At 45.1% G+C, this 21,729-nt stretch overlaps 2 protein-coding genes across 2 annotated transcripts; one reads left to right on the plus strand and one right to left on the minus strand.

Annotated features, from left to right (window-relative positions):
* Window positions 1-9,861: 9,861 nt before the first annotated feature.
* Window positions 9,862-13,678, plus strand: pi15a (peptidase inhibitor 15a). The gene is made up of 6 exons (XM_049749313.1): window positions 9,862-10,009; window positions 10,097-10,398; window positions 10,986-11,104; window positions 11,413-11,545; window positions 11,609-11,724; window positions 12,435-13,678. Exons 2-6 carry the CDS (start codon window positions 10,138-10,140, stop codon window positions 12,568-12,570), a joined length of 765 nt encoding a protein of 254 aa, XP_049605270.1. The 5' UTR covers window positions 9,862-10,009; window positions 10,097-10,137; the 3' UTR covers window positions 12,571-13,678.
* A 2,443-nt stretch (window positions 13,679-16,121) lies between these two features.
* LOC125985967 (la-related protein 7-like) lies at window positions 16,122-18,914 on the minus strand. Its single transcript, XM_049749287.2, has one exon. It carries the CDS (start codon window positions 18,895-18,897, stop codon window positions 17,059-17,061), a length of 1,839 nt encoding a protein of 612 aa, XP_049605244.1. The 5' UTR covers window positions 18,898-18,914; the 3' UTR covers window positions 16,122-17,058.
* Between the last annotated feature and the right edge of the window lie 2,815 nt (window positions 18,915-21,729).

The raw sequence follows: 21,729 nt of genomic DNA on the forward strand, positions 1-21,729 counted from the left end.
TTCTAAACAATTGTGGATGTTAACGATTAAGACATTTTATGTTTAGTAGACGTGAGATTAAGAAAAAAAAAATCTAAATATATACCGCATTGGCCCGAATATAAGACGGTGTTTTTTGTATAGAAATAAGTGAAAAAATTGGGGGTCGTCTAGACATTATACCCATTCACAACGCGAGATGGCGCCAGATATCTTTAAAGCAAATGCTGAACTTAACTCCCCAGCCCAAAGCGAACTCCTGTTACGAAGAATAAAAATAAAAATAGCGGTAGCACGAAGAAGAAAATAAAAAAATTGCGGCAAGAAAGAAAAGAGAAGAAAATAAGAGAAGAAATAACAGAAAATGGAGAAACGTAGTGACAATCTGGAGAAAAGTGGGTCAAAGATCGGCCAGGTTAACCGGCAGCTGAGGAGCAGTTAGGATGCAAACTTCAAGATGATGGTGATAAATGAGGCAGAGTCTTCAAACAATTGCAAAGCGGCTGTGAAATATGGTGTCACAGGTGTAATGTACGGAGATAGAGAGCTCAAAAAGATCGCCTAAAAAATGCTCACAATCAGAGAAAAGCTTTCCGTGGTCCTCAGAGCGGCCGCTTTCAAGAGTTTGACAGGAGGGTGTGTGCGTACGTGGACAGTGACACTGAGCACACCACGGCAGAGGATGTTTGTGAGGAGTAATGTTCTGACATGACAGATCTCAGCTACTCTCAATTCATTTTCAATCATTTTATTGCAATGTTTTTTCTTTATTCAGATTTGTTTCAAGACTACAGTTAGACTTCACTTTGATGGTTAATGCAATTATTGCAATTTTGTTGTTTTATCACAGTAGATTGGGTTATTTACATTTCAAAAACCAGAAGCCATTCATTTACAAATGTGATTGCACTTTAGTTTACATATTTAAATGTTCAGATATTAAGACGTGATAGACAGTTTTTGCATGATTTGAATGAGGCAAAATAACATGCTTTTTCTCTCGAATTATAATCATTTGTTTCAAATGTACAGTAATTATTTTCTGTTTAAAAATTAAAATTGGTGTTCAAAAAGTCTTTTTTCAAACTTGAGTCTTGAAAAAGAGGGGGTTGACTTATAATCAGGGTCGTCTTATATTCGGGCCAATGCGGTATATATACATACATATTTATACATATATGTATACTTTATTTATTTATTCATTTATTCATATTATTTATATTTTATATATATATATATACATATACATATACATATATTTTTTAAAAACTGTTGAAACGCGTGGCCAAGAAAAAGTAAGAAATAGACAAAACAAAAAAGTATTAACCACTCTACTCAATGGGATGGGCACTTATTTAGGCCACGGGGTAAACGTTTTACTGACACAAGTAGAAGGTTTACTATGGGGAAAGATTTGGCAGGATGGGATTACAAAACAATCCTGGAGTGATGTCATGTTTTGAATGATGCTCAATATTGGCCTGGTTCAACTTGATGCTGATGTTTTGCTTACAGTCGTTTACATTTAAGAAAGATAAACACAATCGCATGAATATGACGAATAAATTGCATTGGAGTAAATCAGTAACAAAAATATATTTTTTTCTTGCATAAATATCCTCTTGCAATAATTTCATTAGAAAACGACTATTTCCTCCCTCGCGTGATCGGGGAATTAAACCTCAGGATGGAACATGGCCTCTTTCTTATTTGCGCCATAAAACTATGTATGTTTGCATTGAACCAGAAGAGCCTTGCTTGTAAATTCTTACAGGCGATGCCACCTGCTGCAGCGGGTTCTAGAACCACGAAGAAAAAGGGAGCGCATGGCTAAACACGCGAGCTCACCTCCTTTCCAGAACATAAACAAGCGAGCTTTACTCATAAAAGCCAAATTTGTTGATGGTAACAATATGCTTCGGGTCGTCCATGTAAAAACCAAGTCGGTTGAGGCCCAATAATTGATTGTTATTGAACAAAATATGAATCTTTGGCTGGTCATGTGTGACGCACTTTGGAGGAGCTGGGAAACGTAAAATCCACTGGCGGGAACAACGAAGACATGCAGCCAAATTGTAACTTCCAGCAATCCGCGGGGACTTGTGCTTCATTGTAACTTTAAATCCATCACTTGCAGACAACATAGAGCCCAATAAGGCTTGAATGGTTCTGATAAGACGTGGCCAAAAAAAATAGGCCCGCTGATGTCATAGCAAAGAAAGCCTGTACAAAGGGAAATGCGAGGATTGCTCTTTCATAGGCATTAACTCTAAACCGTGAAAAAAAAAAGTGATCTCCCTAGACAACTTTATATTATCGACCCATTGAGGTCTGCTTGCAGTACTTTTCGTGCCTAGACCTGCCAAAGTACTCATGCCAATCATGTCAAGGACTTTTAGTGTAGCATTCGCCATAATTGGTGGTGAAACAAATTGGCTGTGCTCACACCCACAACGGCGCAAAGTGCCCTTAATGCTCAGGTCTGCAAAAATACCAAAACTTAGTCTAGCTCGCCCCTGCGCAGATTTATATTATGCCTCATCTCAAATTTGCGAGTAAGGGAGGTGTGGGTCTGTGTATGCTTGGTTGGGGAGGGAGGATGGGGGAGGGCGGCGTATCCTCAGAAAAATGTCGCTTAGTTTGGGTTTCTATTTTTGACATGTTACATTCCATTGCTCACCCCCTCCACACATTCACCCATCTATAAGACATTTTGATGCTCCGGCCTTGTAAGATGGTACTGAGGCGGGCTTGTGGTCAAACACAGGCATTTCTCAGAGTTCAGATGTCAGTTGCGAGTGAGACAGACAAACATTAAAAAAAAAAAAAAAAAACGGTGTGAAGCTAAAGTTAGAGCCGAGATGTTTTATGGCGCACCTCTATGACGGCAGGTACCAAAAACTATCACCTGGGACTGAGACTGCCAAAACTTAAACAACCATTATGGAGTTTTACAAATGCATTTACAGGTTTTTATATACAGGACTGTCTCAGAAAATTTGAATATTGTGATAAAGTTCTTGATTTTCTGTAATGCAATTAAAAAAACAAAAATGTCATACATTCTAGATTCATTACAAATCAACTGAAATATTGCAAGCCTTTTATTATTTTAATATTGCTGATTATGGTTGACAGCTTAAGAAAACTCAAAAATTTTATCTCAAAAGATTTGAATATTTCCTCAGACCAAGTAAAAAAAAAAAGATTTAAAATACCAAAACAAAATCAAACATTTGAAAATGTCCATTAATGCACTCAGCACTTTGTTGGGAATCCTTTTGATTACTGAATCAATGCGGCGTGGCATGGAGGCAATCAGCCTTGAGCTCATTTGCATAGTTGGGTCTGGTGTCTTTCAGCTTCTTCTTCACAATACCCCACAAATTCTCTATGGGTTTCAGGTCAGGGGAATTTGCGGGCCAATCGAGGACAGTAATGCAATGGTCAGTATACCATTTACTGGTGGTTTTGGCACTGTGGGCAGGTGCCAGATTGTTTTGGAAAATGAAATCATAGAGCTTTTCAGCAGACGGAAGCATGTAGTGCTCTAAAATCTCTTGGTATACAGCTGCATTTACTCTGGACTTGATGAAGCACAGTGGACAGTGGACCAACACCAGCAGCTGACATGGCTCCCCAAACCATCGCTGACTGTGGGAATTTCACACTGGATTTCAAGCAATTTGGATTTTGCTTCTCTCCAGCCTTTCTCCAGACTCTGGCGCCTTGACTTCCAAATGAAATACAAAACTTGCTTTCGTCTGAAAAGAGGACTTTGGACCACTCTGGGGCTATCCAGTGCTTCTTTTCCATAGCCCAAGTCAGACGCTTCTTCCGTTGTCTTGATTTCAGAAGTGGCATGACCATGGGAATAATGGCTATTGTAGCCCATTTCCCGGACACGTCTATGAACAGTGGCTTTTGATACCTGGACTCCAGCTTCAGTCCACTGTCTTTGAAGCTCCCCCAAATTCTAGAAGCGACTCTTCTTCACAAGGCTGCGGTCATCTCTCTTGGTTGTGCAGCGTTTCCTGCCACATTTCCCCCTTCCAACAGACGTTTTGTGAATGTGCTTTGAAACTGCACTCTGTGAACAGCTTGCTCTTTGAGAAATTTCTTTTTGTGTCTTACCCTCCTGATGGAGGGTGTCAATGATGGTCCTCTGGACAGCAGTCAGATCAGCAGTCTTCCCCATACTTGTCATTTAGTTTACTGAACCAAGCTGAGTGTTTTTGAAGGCTCAGGAAACCCTTGCAGGTGTTTCGAGTTAATTAGACCATTCAAGTAATTAGTTGAATACCCTACTAGTATACGTTTTCATGATATTCTAATATTTTGAGATAGGATATTTGAGTTTTCTGAAGCTGTAAGCCATAATCAGCAATATTAAAATAATAAAAGGCTTGCAATATTTCAGTTGATTTGTAATGAATCCAGAATGTATGACATTTTTGTTTTTTTAATTGTATTACAGAAAATAAAGAACTTCCTCACAATATTCTAATTTTCTGAGACGGTCCTGTATGTCTGTCTTGCAAAAACACTAAAAATTAAAAATCTGGACAAGCAATCACTCCACAGTTGGGACTACTGAAGACTTTTTCCAGTTATGCCTTAACGTGTGGACATTATCACGTGAAAGAAAAACTCCAGTCATTGTTCCCTAAGTGGACGTAAGAAGATTTGATCCTTGCTTAGTTGGCACTTAGAAAGAGCTTTCGCGAGGTGCAGGAATCACGGAGGAATGCTCCGACTCGCAGAAAATGCGTTCAGAGTGCAGCGGTGACATCCGGAGAAGTGTACCATTCACTGTTAGCAAATTATTATGTGGGATTATTTTATGTCCGCTGAGAGCCTATTAGGGCCATATCAAGGAGCTACCTGCCAGAAAACCACGTACAATAACATAACTGATACTATTGTTACTCCCTTTCAACACATTTGGAGCAGTAGCCTTTAGCCTGCCTAGTAAAACAAATGTTACAAAAATGTATACAAACCCAAATAAACTATTAATGCTGATAAAGACTTATCATATATTCCCTACAAGGGATGTGTAGAAATATTGAAAAAAAATTGCGACACCTGGGAGCTTCGAGCATTTTTTTTTTTTTTGGGGGGGACAGCGCCCTTGTGGCCCCCACAACTAGCGCCGCCAGTGGGGGTTATACAGGGTGATGATTCTGTACTGTTCAGCAATTGGTATTGTCGACAGCATGAGACAGCGTGATTGGGAGGAACGCCCCCCCCGATCTGAACCCGAGCGGTGTTCTATTGTTGGACTTCTGTGCTCGACACGGATTTTCAATAATGAACACCATGTTCAAACGTAAGGGTGTCCATGTGTGCACTTGGCACTAGGACACCCTAGGCCGCAGTTCGATGATCGACTTTGTAGTCGTGTCATCGGATTTGCGGCCGCATGTTTTGGACACTCGGGTGAAGAGAGGGGCGGAGCTGTCAACTGATCACCACCTGGTGGTGGGTTGGCTCCGATGGTGGGGGAAGATGCCGGTCCGACCTGGCAGACCCAAACGCTCTGTGAGGGTCTGCTGGGAACGTCTGGCAGAATCTCCTGTCAGGAAGAGCTTCAACTCCCACCTCCGGTAGAGCTTTTCCCACGTCCCGGGGGAGTCGGGGGACATTGAGTCTGAGTTGACCATGTTCCGCGCCTCCATTGTTGAGGCGGCCGACCGGAGCTGTGGCCGTAAGGTCGTTGGTGCCTGTCGTGGCGGCAATCCCCAAACCCGCTGGTGGACACCGGCGGTAAGGGATGCCGTCAAGCTGAAGAAGGAGTCCTATCGGGCCGTTTTGGCCTGCGGGACTCCGGAGGCAGCTGACAGGTACCGGATGGCCAAGCGGAACGCGGCTTCGGCGGTTGCTGAGGCAAAAACCCGGGCGTGGGAGGAGTTTGGTGAGGCCATGGAGAATGACTTTCGGACGGCTTCGAGGAAATTCTGGCCCACCATCCGGCGTCTCAGGAGGGGGAAGCAGTGCAACGTCAACACTGTTTACAGTGGGGATGGCGTGCTACTGACCTCGACTCGGGACGTCGTGAGTCGGTGGGGAGAATACTTCGAAGACCTCCTCAATTCCACCTACACGCCTTCCATTGAGGAAGCAGGGCCTGGAGACTCTGAAGCTGATTCTCCAATCTCTGAGGTCGAAGTCACTGAGGTACTTAAAAAACTCCTCGGTGGCAAGGCCCCGGGGGTGGATGAGATCCGCCCGGAGTTCTTAAGGGCTCTGGATGTTGTGGGGCTGTCAACGTTGCGTGGACATCGGGGACAGTGCCTCTGGATTGGCAGACTGGAGTGGTGGTTCCCCTCTTTAAGAAGGGGGACCGGAGGGTGTGTTCCAATTACAGGGGAATAACACTCCTCAGCCTCCTTGGTAAGGTTTATTCAGGGGTGCAGGAGAGGAGGGTCCGTCGCGAGGTCGAACCTCGGATTCAGGAGGAGCAGTGTGGCTTTCGTCCTGGCCGTGGAACAGTGGACCAGCTCTACACCCTCGGCAGGATCCTCGAGGGTGCATGGGAGTTCGCCCAACCAGTCCACATGTGTTTTGGGGACTTGGAGAAGGCGTTCGATCGTGTCCCTCGGGAGGTTCTGTGGAGGGTGCCTCGGGAGTACGGGGTGCCGAGCCAACTGATAAGGGCGGTTCGGTTCCTGTATCACCGATGCCAGAGTCTGGTCCGCATTTCCGGCAGTAAGTCGGATTCGTTCCCAGTGAGGGTTGGACTCCGCCAAGGCTGCCCTTTGTCACCGATTCTGTTCATAATTTTTATGGACAGAATTTCTAGGCGCAGCCGAGGCGTTGAGGGGGTCCGGTTTGGGGACCTCAGCATCGCGTCTCTGCTTTTTGCAGATGACGTGGTGCTGTTGGCTTCTTCAGGCCATGATCTCCAGCTCTCGCTGGAACGGTTCGCAGCCGAGTGTGAAGCGGTCGGGATGAGGGTCAGCACCTCCAAATCCGAGTCCATGGTCCTCGATATGAAAAGGGTGGAATGCCCTCTCCGGATCAGGGATGAGATCCTGCCCCAAGTGGGGGAGTTCAAGTATCTTGGAGTCTTGTTCACGAGTGAGGGGAGGATGGAGCGTGAGATCGACAGGCGGATCGGTGCAGCGTCGGCAGTAATGCGGACCCTGTACCGGTCCGTTGTGGTGAAGAGAGAGCTGAGCCAAAAGGCAAAGCTCTCAATTTACCGGTCGATTTACGCTCCTACCCTCACCTATGGTCACGAGCTATGGGTCGTGACCGAAAGAACGAGATCTCGGATACAAGCGGCCGAAATGAGTTTTCTCCGCAGGATGTCCGGGCTCTCCCTTAGAGATAGGGTGAGAAGCTCGGTCATCCGGGAGAGACTCGGAGTAGAGTCGGTACTCCTCCACGTTGAGAGGAGTGGCTCGGGCATCTTATCAGGATGCCTCCTGGACGCCTCCCTGGGGAGGTGTTCCGGGCATGTCCCACCGGTAGGAGACCCCGGGGACGACCCAGGACGCGCTGGAGAGACTGTCTCTCAGCTGGCCTGGGAACACCTTGGGATCCCCCGGGATGAGCTGGATGAAGTGGCTGGGGAGAGGGAAGTCTGGGAGTCCCTCCTAAAGCTGCTGCCCCCGCGACCCGACTCCGGATAAGCGGAAGAAGATGGATGGATGCATGGACTGCCGTGTATGCAGTCAAAATAGTGCAGGAATTTAATTTTGAATCCAAGCGAAACCCAACGAGGGCACACTTTGATCCGATTTATTGAATTAATCAACTCTGCTTATTTCTCTTTGGACAAGGGTGGAGCAAAGGCTCTCTCCTAAACTTATTGGATGAAGTTGAAACTTTGTAGTCAACAAAGTCTCGAGAGAGCCAATAAAGCATTTTCTATAAGTATTGTGATGTTCTACAGACTCATTATTCAGCAGCTTTAGGTGGAAGGCGGCTTCAACTTAAGTGACCGGACTTGTCGCCAATGTATACTACTCATGACATGTAATTTTTCCCCCATAGCCAAGAAAAATCAACTCATGAAGACATCCAACCCAACCACCTCTCCAAAATGAACCGTATTCCATTAAAAGAAGAAAAAAAGCACATTAAAATACTATTGAGTCACATTTGTTGTATTTTGTATCCACATGCAGAGCCCTTGTGGCTTTCCCATGTGCTGCTGTTGATGCCAGCAAAGTAGCAATAACTGTGGGTGGAGGGCACAGTTTTTTTTGCCAAATATGCGCACTTTAATTGCCGCTGGAATAGACGACTGATGAGATTTACAGTACATTTGAATTCAGCTGTCAAACGTGAGTCACATTTTCCCTTCCACGGGTATTAGTGGGATTTACATCACTTTAGCGTTTTGACTTGACCATTGCAATCAAAACTGGACGTTGAGAGGCCTTCATAACGGGGAGAGCAGATGCATGGGGAAAAAAAATGTTTCTCAAAACAAAGCGTACTGTGAGGTGTCTCTAATATTTTGGCGACCCACAAAGACGCTGGTGACTTTTGAACCCAGTTATATCTTGGCTCGGCTGTCATTCCGAATCAACTTGTACAGACGCAATGTCTGACCGCTGTCGTATTATGTCACTAGTTGTAAAGAATTAACAATAAGATTAATTGAAAATATCATGAGAGCAGGGTTATTATCATTTTTGGATTGGTTGTGAATTACGGTCAGTGGAATGCACAAAGTAATAATCTCAGAGATACAAATCTGCTATGAGCATTGAAGACAGAAGCTCAAATGTAATAATAAATGCTCTGACCTAAGGAAGTCCAACAGTGTGGCAAGTGGGTGTCACGTCTCGTCCCTAGCCGTTCCAGTATGTGTCTGTTGTCATGGTTTCTGTCTGTGTGCTTGCCCCTCCTGCCCATGATTAGTTTGATTATTCTCACCTGCCTCTTGTTACCTGCCGTGTATATATGTCCTGTCTGCTCTCACGGCCCGTCGGATCATTGCATGTCTTGTTGTTGTCTTGATGTCTTTTGGTTCCTATTGCCTTAATGGCTTCACGTCCTCACGTCCTTTGTTTCGCGTCCCTGTCGGTTACTCCTTTGTTATTTCGTTAAGTCATGTCAGTTTGCCGAGTCTATTAGTTTGTTTTGCTGAATAAACCCTGGTCCAAGCTGCATTTGCTCGCTCTGCTCCATCCGATCCGTGACAGTGGGAGCTGAGACACAACTGTATGGAGTAATATTTCTGCACCTGAAAAGTTCATCACTCTTATCCGAACAGAATTATGGAGGGAAAGAGAACAGAGGAGGAGAAAAAAAAGGAGCTGGAGGGGTGGGGGTGGGGGTCGAGCAGGAAATTTCTTCCTGCGTCACGTTGCTTTAATGCGTTTAGCAGCTGCCAATGAAAATGATGACCGACACAAGTGTTATTCCTCGCTCTGGGCATCTTGCCCTGGAAAACCCACCCAACTTTAGCCGCACTACGAACAAGTGTCAGCTACTAAACACTAGTCAAAAAGTACAATGCAATACAATGCAAGTTGCTCCATCCATTTTGGGAAAATGACATCTGCACAATCCATATGGGATCCAACATTAAAAAGTAATACACCGAGCTTTTTATTGACACATATGGAATAAAGTAGAAATGAGGAAAATTAACAGCATTCATTTTGTACCTATACATACATATTCTATTTCTATGCATTTATTAAAATATTGATTCTTAAGGAGAAAAAAGCTGAACTTTGTATTGAAGAGCTACCGCTGACCTTCTGGTGCAATGCAAATTAATTAATTAATTAATTAATTAATTATACGTATTATTTGATGATTAAAGTCTACGGATGATGCTGCATTTCAGGTGACCGTGAGGAGGGGGGGGGGGGGGGGGGGTAGGTCCTCTCCCTCCTCGTGCACTTCCTGCATCGTCCACTGGCTAGACGATATATAAACCCGTCGAGATCATCTCCTCCCGAATACTTCTTATAGTTTGCAAATCTTCACAAACTACGCGCAAGCACAACTTTAGCTCTTCCTTTCCTTTCCTCTCATTTGGTAGGGCTGAACGAGAAAGGTAAGCCGATCATTTATTGCGCTATTACAATGTAATGAACTATATAAACATCGCACTGAGCCAATTTTTTATTCACCCTCATTGCAGATCCACCTACGACGCGAAGGATATCTATAGCAAGAGCAAACATGCAGCTTGCTCACTTTCTTGCGTTCATCTTGCTGTGCGTGCATTATGGAGCAAATGCACTGACAGCCACTGTCACCGCTGCGCCCTCCTTCGCTTTGCGCGCGGCCAATTTCAGCAACATACACGCCGGGACGGACGGCGGGTCTTCTAAAAGCAGGAGGAAGCGTTACATTAGTCAGACCGACATGGTGGCTATTCTTGATTACCATAACAAAGTGAGGGGCAAGGCGTTCCCCCCGGCGTCGAACATGGAATACATGGTGAGTCGGAGATGATGGAGTTGACTTGCAGGGGGAAAGATAAATGCCATTTTTTAGTATGAGTGACTTGTCACGAACAGACATTTAAAGCAAAAAGTAAAATGGGTTGTTGTAATGTAAAATAGCAATTAATATTTAATGCTATGATGACAGTAAATCAGCTTAGGTTCAAATTATTTATTCCATGCCATTTTATTTGACCCTAAATTAAAAAAAAGTAAGAATATTTTTTCTATATTTTATAGTTATCAGTATCTTACTAACAACAATTTTTAACAATTGAAAATGGATCATTTTTTTCTCCAAATATGGTTTCTTACTCTAAAAAGTGCTGCTTTTCTCTTGTTGTCATTTTCATTATAAAGTCATCATTGGATGAGAGGCTCCATATTGGCAATTTCCCTTCAGCACTGGGAAAGAGAAAAAGGTCTCTCGCAGTTGCACAACGGCTGCCAGTCGGATCACTTCTCTTATGCAACCGTTTTGGTGGATGCCTTATCTCACATCTGAGTGCTGGACGGCACGGATCTTGTGCTTTTATTTGACCTGACTTGTGTGTAATGCTTTCCATGCATGTGTGTGTCCAGGTGTGGGATGATACTTTGGCCAAGTCAGCTGAGAGCTGGGCCCACGCCTGCATGTGGGAGCACGGCCCGTCTCATCTCCTTAGGTTTCTGGGTCAGAACCTCTCCGTCAGGACGGGACGGTAGGTGAACTCTGAACCCTTTCACCCTCCCCGAGCGACATCTGCTGCAGCGCTCTCAGCAGGGACGATGCTGCTGTGTGGTCACGGTCGTTGCTTTGCACGTCCCCCCCTTTCCTTTTTCTTGCCCTTGAACGGTGACCTGGAGGCTGCCGAGGGAATGCTCGTGTGACCCCCTCAAATAAACACAAGCCATGTTTTCAAGCTTGACCCATGTGGCCAGTCTCTCTTGACTTTCCTCGTGCAAGGTCACTCACCAAGGCCAATGTTTGATAACCAAGTGTGAGGTTGTGACGGTCTTCTCCTCACAGGTATCGCTCCATCCTTCAGCTGGTGAAGCCGTGGTACGACGAGGTCAAAGATTATTCCTTTCCTTACCCCCGCGACTGCAACCCCCGCTGCCCCCTCAGATGCTACGGTCCCATGTGCACCCATTATACCCAGGTAGGAGAAGAAAAAGAAGAACATAAAGAACCTTAAATGACCTTTACGCTGTCTGTTTTGTAGATGGTTTGGGCCACGTCCAACAAAGTGGGCTGTGCCGTTCACACGTGCCACAATATGAACGTTTGGGGTTCCGTGTGGAAACGAGCCACGTATTTAGTCTGCAACTACTCGCCAAAGTAAGTCATGTTGCTACATACCGCTTATACCAATGAACTTGTTAACCTGACGGGATTGGAGTCGGGCCGCTCGGTGCCGACCTGTGAAATGCCACCCGTGTCGCTGGGTGGGTGGACTCGGATCATTTCAATACAAGTCTGTGAACAGCTACAAGTAAGAGTTCGTGAGAAGAAGAAAAAAATTAAAAGGGGGATGGGGGAATTACAAGAATTAAAGCCAATTTGGATTTATAGGTGAGGTTATTTAATCGCATTGGTTTGAGATATATGTAAGGCATGCTGCCCAATGATGATCTATCTGTTTGGCATGCGAGAGTCGACATGACCTATCTTTTATCACGGATTAACTCTATTCATCACTTAAGTCTGCCTTAGCCTCAGCTGCAATTTGCCTGTTTTACATTGGAAGCGCTACAACAGTATCCAACTGTGATAATGTGGATTTATAGCCGGGAGATTACGCATTCTGAACACAAATGACAGTTTTATTTTTTTAATTTATTGTGTTCACAACAGTACTTAAGTTCTCAATTTGCCCTAAAATGGGAAGAATAAATAGAGCAAAAAAACACTTTGAAGGATACTGTAAATAATCTAGCTAACCAATCCGAACGAACTGAACCTAACAAAAAATTCCCAATTTCTGCATCTGTAGCAATGTTGAGGCCCACTTTTTTTTCAGGCTCTTTTCACAATGTTGTGTCTTGTAGGGGCAACTGGATTGGAGAGGCTCCCTACAAAGTCGGGGTCCCCTGCTCTGCCTGCCCCCCCAGCTACGGCGGTTCATGCAGCAACAACATGTGTTTCCCTGCTCTGAAGACAAACTACCTGCACTGGTTCAAATAAACAAGGCCAGCCACACTACCACAGAGACACCATCGAAAGGTGGAAGGATTTGCACATGGACCAGTCTAATTTGTATATATGGCGTATTTAAAGACAGACGCAATTGAAGGCAGCAGACAATTTTAACGATGTGTACATGAACTGTAAATTAATTTCGCTTTACAAGACTTTTTTTTTTTGGTACCTGCCTGGATTTATTTTTTGTAATTTATATGGAGATGGGTCCTTAAAACACACACACACATTCACATGCGGTGCTATGTACTTTTGAACAATGTAGCATTCAAGGCCCCTACATGACAATAGCTGCTCATGTGCGCTCGCTATGGTGCTGCTATAAGGGCATCACACCTTCGTGTTGTGTGCTCTTGTTTTTGTCAGAATGTTGGGATGTAACTTCAAACACCAGCGTGGCAACACCACCCGTGTCATCCTCGGGCGTCTATTTTGGGCCGGTGAGGAATTGGCAAAAGTGCACTTACAAGTTCAAATGTATCTCCCAGTTCAGGAATTTCCAGATTACCCTTCACTCTAATGTTTAGAAACGATGTTTCTAAAGCACAACATATCGGACCCTTTATCTGTTTAATAATAATTTCATGTGTTGTACTGTATATTGGAATATTTAATATCCATTTTGTTTTGATATTGGAAAGATCCACTGTTGTCTTTGTGAAGCAGTTTTGGAGAAAAACACTAAAGTGCACCTTCATTGTTTGTAAATGTCCAAAATATCTTTTTTTTTTTGTTTGTTTTGGTTTGTGTACATAATAATGTTATCTTGAGTGTCCTTAAAATACAATTAATGTGCAAGTTATTCATTTTTATATTGGGAAATATTTAAATGGTATTCATTTTTTTTATTGTTTTATGAAAGGATTGTACATATAGCGAGGCAAGTAACAGTATGCAGTTCGTTAGCTATGAAGCACTAGTACAATATATTTTTTTCAAATGTAAAGAACACATTTAACTGATCAAGTCAAAAACAAGAGGGTATTGCTATAACTATAACAAAACAGGAAACGTTCCGCACTGACTACAGGCTGTTTATGTAATGAACTGCTCTCTTGCTTTGAAATGGTTAATAAAATGGTTTAAAAATTGGTTTAAATGTGTGTTGATAACAGTAGAAAGGGATTTAAAATGAAAGGCTAGAGGCTTGGTACGCAACAATTCACACTGGACAACTCAATGCTAACATGTTGCTTAAAAAAACAAAATTTTAAGATTTTAAATTTCAAGATTACAGTTAAATTATCTATCTACATGTGCTGCTCCACTGTTTGTGTTCAAATGTGTCCCCATTATATTGATGCCATTCATTAGCACTCTATAGCATTTCCCATCATTAGCATTAAGCTAGCTGATTTACCAGCTACGACGTGGTTATTTTAAAATACACAAAACTCATTCGCTTTGGTTGTTTAGTTTAACAATAAACTTCAACAGGAAGTGGGAATAAACAACTTTTTTAAAAATTGCTCATTCACAATTTGAGTCTGGAATGGATTTTTGCAGATGTTTTTGCTTGCCCCCCTTCTTCATCTGCCCCGTTTGGGACCGCAAGGTATGTCTGGGTCCGTCTAAAACTTGGCCCTGATGTCTGCAGACTATCAAACAAACAAACAAACAAACAAACAAACAAACAAACAAACAAACAAACAAACAAACAAACTGGGCCAAATGATTTATTCATTAGATGAACACGTGTGAGCCCAGGTGGACAAACGACAGATGGGAATGTAATACACAGCCGTGCGGGTTGATGCAGCAAAACTTTGCATCACATGAAGGATTGAATCCATTTCCTGCATTTGAACAATGCCTGCAATCGAGCAAACTAAAGATTTCGAGGAATCGCCTCGTTTGCGTTGGAAAGCTCTTGTGTGTTTGGAGCCAAACAAAAGATGGATGGGTTGGTCATGTAGGCATAATCAGGATTCAATGGGCACACTTACAACGGACTTTTTTTTTTTTTAATACAGCTGTTCAAGCATAATCTAGAGGCCACTCAATTTGCACGGAGTAATAAAGTTGACCTTTTCTACTCGACGTGCTACACAGAAAGCCATCGAATGTTCCGTACTTTACGTCCCAATGTGCATGCATTCGCATGATGGTGTTGACATGTGCTTCCCAGAGCTTGATGTCAGCCATTTGGAGCATGTTTCGGTAACCTCCTTCAATGTTGGCACAACCACGTTAAAGCCCTTTTGCGACTGTAAATCTCTCCGAGCAGAGCGGCCAACGGTGGGTGCACCTTTTTTTGCACTCGCGCTGCTTTTAAAGAAGGATGCCCCTGACTAGCGTAAACAAATTAAATTCTTCACGTACACAAATCACTTGCAGGGTCTCAGGTGTCTATTTTTGTCCGTCAACCTTGTTTGGTTATGACATACCGTCCTAACTTTCAGGAAAGTGTGGGCAAGTGACGCACACATACAAGTAAATGTTTCTAAATCAAAACTCCAGGCCTTACTCTGCCAAGCTTCCGTTCTGCAGTTTTTTTTTCTTCAATTTGGTCAACAAGTTAATTGAAGGTTTGATGGAAAAAAAAAAAAATATATTAACCCCTCAGTCTCGCTTTTGCAACTTAAAACACGTATATTTCTCACAGCCTCATGTTTTAAAAACAGTGACACCTAGCGGTGCTCTGAGGTCTACGCAGTTTGACATACTGAATGGTCAACAGCGCTCTCTACTGGTATAATGTAACTACTACAGAATTTTCTATCAAAACCCGTAATGGGCTACACACTTTACTAGCTTGGTGATTTGTGAGGACAAGGAGTGCCCATCCATCCATCCATCCATCCATCCATCCATCCATCCATCCATCCATCCATCCATCCATCCATCCATCCATCCATCCATCCATCCATCCATCCATCCATCCATCCATCCATCCATCCATCCATCCATCCATCCATCCATCCATCCATCCATCCATCCATCCATCCATCCATCCATCCATCCATGTCAAGTGGCCCACACTTTTGTGGGGTTAAACTGCAGCTCCCCACTTGAAAGGCGCTTGGACAAAAGGATTTGAACTGGACTTCACTCAGTGATCATGACTGTTTTTTTTTCCTTGTCTTTGGTTTATTTTCATCTTCAGCCAAACACAGCCAAACACAGCCAACACAGCCAACACAGGTGAAAAACCTTAAAATAAACACAAATATATGGTCAAACTCTAAACCATAATCAAGCAATATAACCCAAAATCAAATACTTAATTTTTAAATACTAAGTCAGGATGACTTAGCCAAACAGCTTTCAACCCGGTAAGTATACACAAACATTTTTCCCGATTTCTTTTTTAGCTTTTACTTTTTTAAAATACACCACATAATTTACCACGATTTCACCATAATGTTTAGCACAATCCTAACCCGTATCAATTTTACATATTAATTTCCAAAGCCACCCAGATGCGAGCTGTAGCCCCATGTTCAAATGTCCAGAGGCTCACCGGCTCCTTCTTTTGTTTCGTTTTCCAAGCTTTCCGCTGCAGTCCTGCCCTTTGGAAATGCTGCCTTGTCCAAATCATGGCAGGGTTACCGTGAGCTCCAACACTCTCCCTCTTAATTAACCCCAACTGGTGCTCTCAACAGCCTGCCTCCTTGGGTGTGGCTGAGACACACCCAGGCAGAAAGGGTGCGGCTTCCAACTCGTCTCAACACCTCCCACTCGATCTTCCCACGGAAACCGCTGGAAAGATCGCAGACAATGACTTGTGGTCAGGGTTTCTATTTTGGGCTTTCTGTCTGCTCTTCCACTGGTAGCAAAACCACCAGTCGTCGGACATCCCGGTGAAGAATTGTGGACTGATGATCCCTCTGGATGCTGGATGTAGGATGCTTGGATGCTTCTACTGGCCATACAGCAGAATACAAGTCCCCAAACTTTCAACCTGACTCTTTTCCTCACATCATCCTTGACCTGATATGGTCCAAACAGGTCAACTGCTGTGAACTCAAATGGAGCTGCCGGCCTGGTTCTCTCCTGGGGCAGATCACCCATCACTTGCTGGCATCTTCTAGCTCTAGCTTTCTTGCAGATCACACAGTTATCAATGACCTTTTGAGCAATTCGTCATCCCTTGATGACCCATGCTCTCTTTCTCACTTTCAGCAGAGTCGCAGCAATTCCCTCGTGACCTTCGCTGTGGGCTTCACGAACCAGCAATGTTGAAATCCAAGCACTGTATGGTAAGAGGGGAACACTAACCCTGTCTTCATTGAAAGCCTGGACTCTCGCACCACAAACCAATAACCCAGTTTTGTCCTCCTTAAAGACTACCAGCCGGTCTGTTGTGGTGGTTGGAAAGGTCACGCCCTCTTGTGCAGCAAGAAAAAGATCTCTTAAAGCATCTTGACGTTCTGTCACAGTAATATCTCCACCCAATGAAACTGCCTCCCACTTTGGCTGCAAAATGCTTTGCTGCCCTCCAGACCTGGGCGACAACCTTAACCAGGCGGGTCAGGTTGCTGAACCGTCTTTCATCCACCAGGTTTCGGGCAGCAATGCCAGCAGGTTATTCACCTGAGCTCTTGTGAGTGCAGATGTAAATACTTTCTTCTGCATCTTCCCGGCACTCTCTTTTGCATTGACCAGCGGGTCTTCTTGGTTTTCTTTCCCATGCTCACCCTCTAGTGGCGGATTGCTCTCAAACTCGACCTCATCGTTCTCCTCGAGCTTCCTCATCTTGGCGGGCAGCGCCGCTTCCGATTCGTCCACCACCCGCGAGCGGCGTCTCTTTTTCTCCGAGATTTTACCCGTCGTCTTCTGACTTGCGGCATCTGAGCCTTGCTGCTGCTTCTTTTTCTTCTTCTGCTGTTGCTGCTGCAGAACTGGCGGCTCGCCGTCCATCGGCGCCACTTTGGCCTCCTCTGGCAGCAGCTTCTTTTTCTTCTTCTTTTTCTTTTTCTTCTCTTCCTCCCCGCCGCCACCTGAAGATGGATTGTCTTCAGTCATCTTGATGGGCTTCCCCTTCTTAGTCTTGGGAAATATTCCCGGCTTCCTAGGAGCATCTTCAGGAGGGTTATTGAGCATCTCAATGACTTTTTGGGCTTGCTCTGGGTTCTCGAACTCCACAAGGGCAAAGCCTTTGGGATCGTTGGTGGTTTTGTATCTGGGGATGCTAGCGTAGACGACGGTCCCGCATTTAGAGAAGACCTTCTCGATCCAGCTGTGAGTCACGTCCTTGGGCAGGAGCTCCACGTAGACTGTGCGGCTGTCCACGTCAGGTGGAACATCTCCGATGGGAAGTTGCCGTCTCACTTTATCACCCTCTAAATTCACCTCCAGTACGGAAGAATTCTTCAGAGCCCGGGCGATCAGTTTAGTGTCGCTCGTCAGCTTCTTCATGCGATTGAAGCTCGCCACCACGGATAAATCAACATAGCCGTCATCCGACTCGTCAATGAGCTTTCTCAGAAAGCGGTCCTTGTGGAGGTTGACGTCTCCGAACCAGAACTCCACTTGTTTTTTCACTTCGCACAGCAGCTGCTTGACGCGGGATCTCTGAGGTTGAATGGGGACTTTGCAGGTGTGTTCTTCATACATCACAGCAGCAGTCCTCATAGATCTAGCAAAGTGCGTCCTTGACGTGCGGGCTGAGACAGTGACCTCCTCAAACAACTCAGGATGGGTGCCTGCAACTGTTTCCCCTAGTGGTCCGTCCCACAGCACGAGGTCCCCCACCGTGCGGATTTTCTGTGGAGCCAGCTGCCCCTCTTTGTGACTTATAAGAAGCTGGATCACTTTTGGTCTTGTCAGGTCACTAAGTGGGATGTCTGGGAAGAACCTTTGCAGTTTTCCGGCTGACACATGCCTGTGGATGTCTGCTATGCTGTCTAAGCCATAACAAACTAGCTGGTGGGACTTGAGAGTGCCTTTTGGGGTGGTGATACGGATTTTTAGGAGGTATCGTTTGGTTTTGACCAAGACTTTCATGCCTCCCACGCCATGAACCACAAGCGTGACGTCTTCACTTCTAAGATTGAGCTGCCCTGCGGCCTCATGGGTGATATAGTTGGTATCGGATGCTAGGTCGATCAAAGTCCCAATTTTCTGCCCAGCATTGGCAGTTACCTCCAACAGCATCATGATGACCGGCCACTCCACTAGGCCGCTCTCTGCCAGGAGACTTGAGTGCATCTTCGCAGCGTGGGAGGTTCTTGCTACTGTGTTGCAGAATGCGTCCCGGCACTGTTGGACTAATTCAGGTGAGAGCTTTTTGAAGAATTCTTCCTGGGCCTCAGTGTAACCCTTCTCGCCACCTCCCACTGTGCTGCCTTTGCTCCTCCTCTGGGCCATGCTGCCTCTGGATGGTTCAGCATTGGGACACAGGTAGAAATGATGCTCTCCTTGATCCTCGCACTCAGGAATTTTACACAGGAATGTTGTCTTGCAGTGATTATCACCATCATGGATCTCTAGGCATTTCCAGCAGGCGCCCAATTTCCGCACTGCCTCCTTTTTCTCTGTGAGCCTGAGCACCCGGAATTTCTTGCAGAAATACAGCTTCCTCTTATGCTTACTGTCCCCACAGATGATGCATCCTGAGAGGTGGCTACTTGACTGGCTTGAGGCTCTAGTTCTGGCTTGCCTTTGCTCAGGCCGCTCTCTCCTGGATGATGGCTCTTCATCCCTCAACTGGTCCAGCTGTTCATAAATGCTTTCTTGACTCTTGAGGAAGGTCAGAAGACTGTCAAACCGCGTCTCTGGATCAGGACAACTTCTCCCAGCTGCATAGAGAAGCCACTCTTTCTTCAATGCATCAGGAAGCTTGCTTTCTATTGACTTTGTCACCAGAGGATTCTTTAAAGCATCAGTTTCACCAAGGTCACTCAGATCTTGAAGGGCTTTTCCAACAGCTTGGATGAGCTCAACAACTTTCTTGGGCTGGTGGCCTCTAACAGGTGGAAGTCTCTGGAGCTCCTCCACTATTTCAATGGCGATCGCTGTTTGACTTCCAAACCGGTTCTCCAGGACCCGAAAGATGTCGTCTGCTGTGTTATAGGTCATCAGCCGAAGATCTCTCATTATTTTCTCATCCAAACTGTCAAGGAGCTGGAACTTTTTAACTTCTTTTGACCCAGTGGGCTCTCCTTGCCTCTGAAGGGCCTCCCAGTCTCTTTTCCAGCGATGAAAGTCTCGCCTGATGCAGTGAACTTGGGGAGGGGGGTTGGCTTTAGCCTAATGGCTGTTGGGTAGCTGATGGAAGCTGCACTTACACTTCTTTCAACATCTTCTTTAGCTTTTGCTCCAATGAACCATGCTTTTCTGGACATTAACTTTGGAATGATGCTTTCAAGCTCCCTCACACGCCGTTGGAAGTCTTTCTGCTCGGCGGGAGGGGCCCAACACTTCCACTGTGTGTGCAGCTCCTTTGCTCTCTTAATCAATCTTTCCATGTAATCAAACAGAAAGTCAAAGGCCTCTTTACTTCCATCAGGTTCAAGGGACATCACAGTCTTTACTTTCTTCTCTGCAGCCTCTACTGCCATCGTCACTTCCTCTTCTCCGAAGTTAGCCCAGAGTGTCCTTTGAATGAGGTCCCTCAGCTCTTTCAGTTTCATCTCACACCCGTCTGCAGTTTTCACAATATCGGCCTTTTGCTGTTCGCTCAAACCTGGAACTTCATCAGGGTCCTCCCCGAGCTCCATCTCTGCAAGGTACTGGGTCTCCACATCCTCATTTGCTTCCATGACTTTGCTGGACTCAATTATAAGGGTCTTGAAACTGTCTCTGAGCTCCTGTGGCTGAGACACACCCAGGCAGAGAAGGTGCGGCTTCCAACTCGTCTCAACAATCCATCCATCCATCCATCCATTTTCTGAACCGCTAGTCCCCACGAGGGTCGCGGGTGTGCTGGAGCCTATCCCAGCCGTCATCGGGCAGTAGGCGTGGGACACCCTGAACTGGTTGCCAGTCAATCACAGGGCACACAGAGACGAACAACCACTCGCACTCACATCTATGGGCAATTTGGAGTGCTCAATCGGCCCACCAAGTATGGTTTTCGGGATGTGGGAGGAAACTGGAGCGCCCGGAGAAAACCGACGCGGGCCCGGGGACAACATGCAAACTCCACACAGGGAGGACCGGAGGTGGAATTGAACCCACACCCTCCTAACTGTGAGGCGAACGTGCTACCCAGTGCACCACCGAGCCGCCTACAAAGAGTGCCCAAATAGGATAATGAATAAATACTCCTGCGATTATCCCTCGTCTTTGCGTTGGACTATGCAATTACATATTTTTACCACAAGGGGGCAGAGGCAACTAAGCCATTCTCACTATGGCATACTGTGTGCATCTGTGATAACCACCCCTGCTGATACTGTCTCATCTGGAAGATGACCTTGATGTCCTTTTTCTCTCATGCTCACCCCGATGCTGTTCGAAAGAGCTCTGACCTCAGTCCAACCTAAAGCATTATTTACAGAGCAGATGCTGCAGATAAGGCATGCCAAACAAAAGTGCTGTTGAAGTTGTTGTGTCTGGCACGGACGATTCTTTCTGCAGGGTTCGTGAGGTTCAAAAGAGGAGGGAGGAAATGTGGGGGATTTAACAATGGCTGCATGCATGAGATTAAAGATGATCTGTTCATTTGAGCTAATGATGCATCTTGGTGTAATTGACAAAAGGTTCCACATGACAAAAGACAAAACGTGCCTGTTTCCATTATGTTACTGGAATTCGCTCTTGAAGGGGGGGGGGGGGGGGGCTGACGACAGGTTGGGCCTTTGGAATTAACAGAGAGCTGGTTTTTGTTTTAATCGCCCCCCCCGAGAGAAGTCACCTGTGAACATTTAGGAGAAAATGGACCACTCTCAGTGCCCTGCCCCATCAAGACGGCAAAACTCTGGTTTGGATTAACATTTCTCGACAAAGTCAGCAATGGGAGGAATTGAAACTAAAAATGTTCTTTCAACCTGAATGCATCCTGGTTAGGAAAGTGAACCACCACACACAAAATAAATTAATAAAATGATAAAGGGTAAAAAATACATTAAAAATCAATGAAGATATCTTTTTTTTAAATATAATAAAAATTCAACCGCAAAATGTTGCACTTTTCTGTCAAAAATAAATGCTAATATAGGACAAATTGAAGGGAAAGCTAACAGTGCTCTGGTCATT

This window comes from Syngnathus scovelli, chromosome 18 (genome assembly GCF_024217435.2).
Source record: "Syngnathus scovelli strain Florida chromosome 18, RoL_Ssco_1.2, whole genome shotgun sequence".
Lineage (NCBI taxonomy): Eukaryota > Metazoa > Chordata > Actinopteri > Syngnathiformes > Syngnathidae > Syngnathus > Syngnathus scovelli.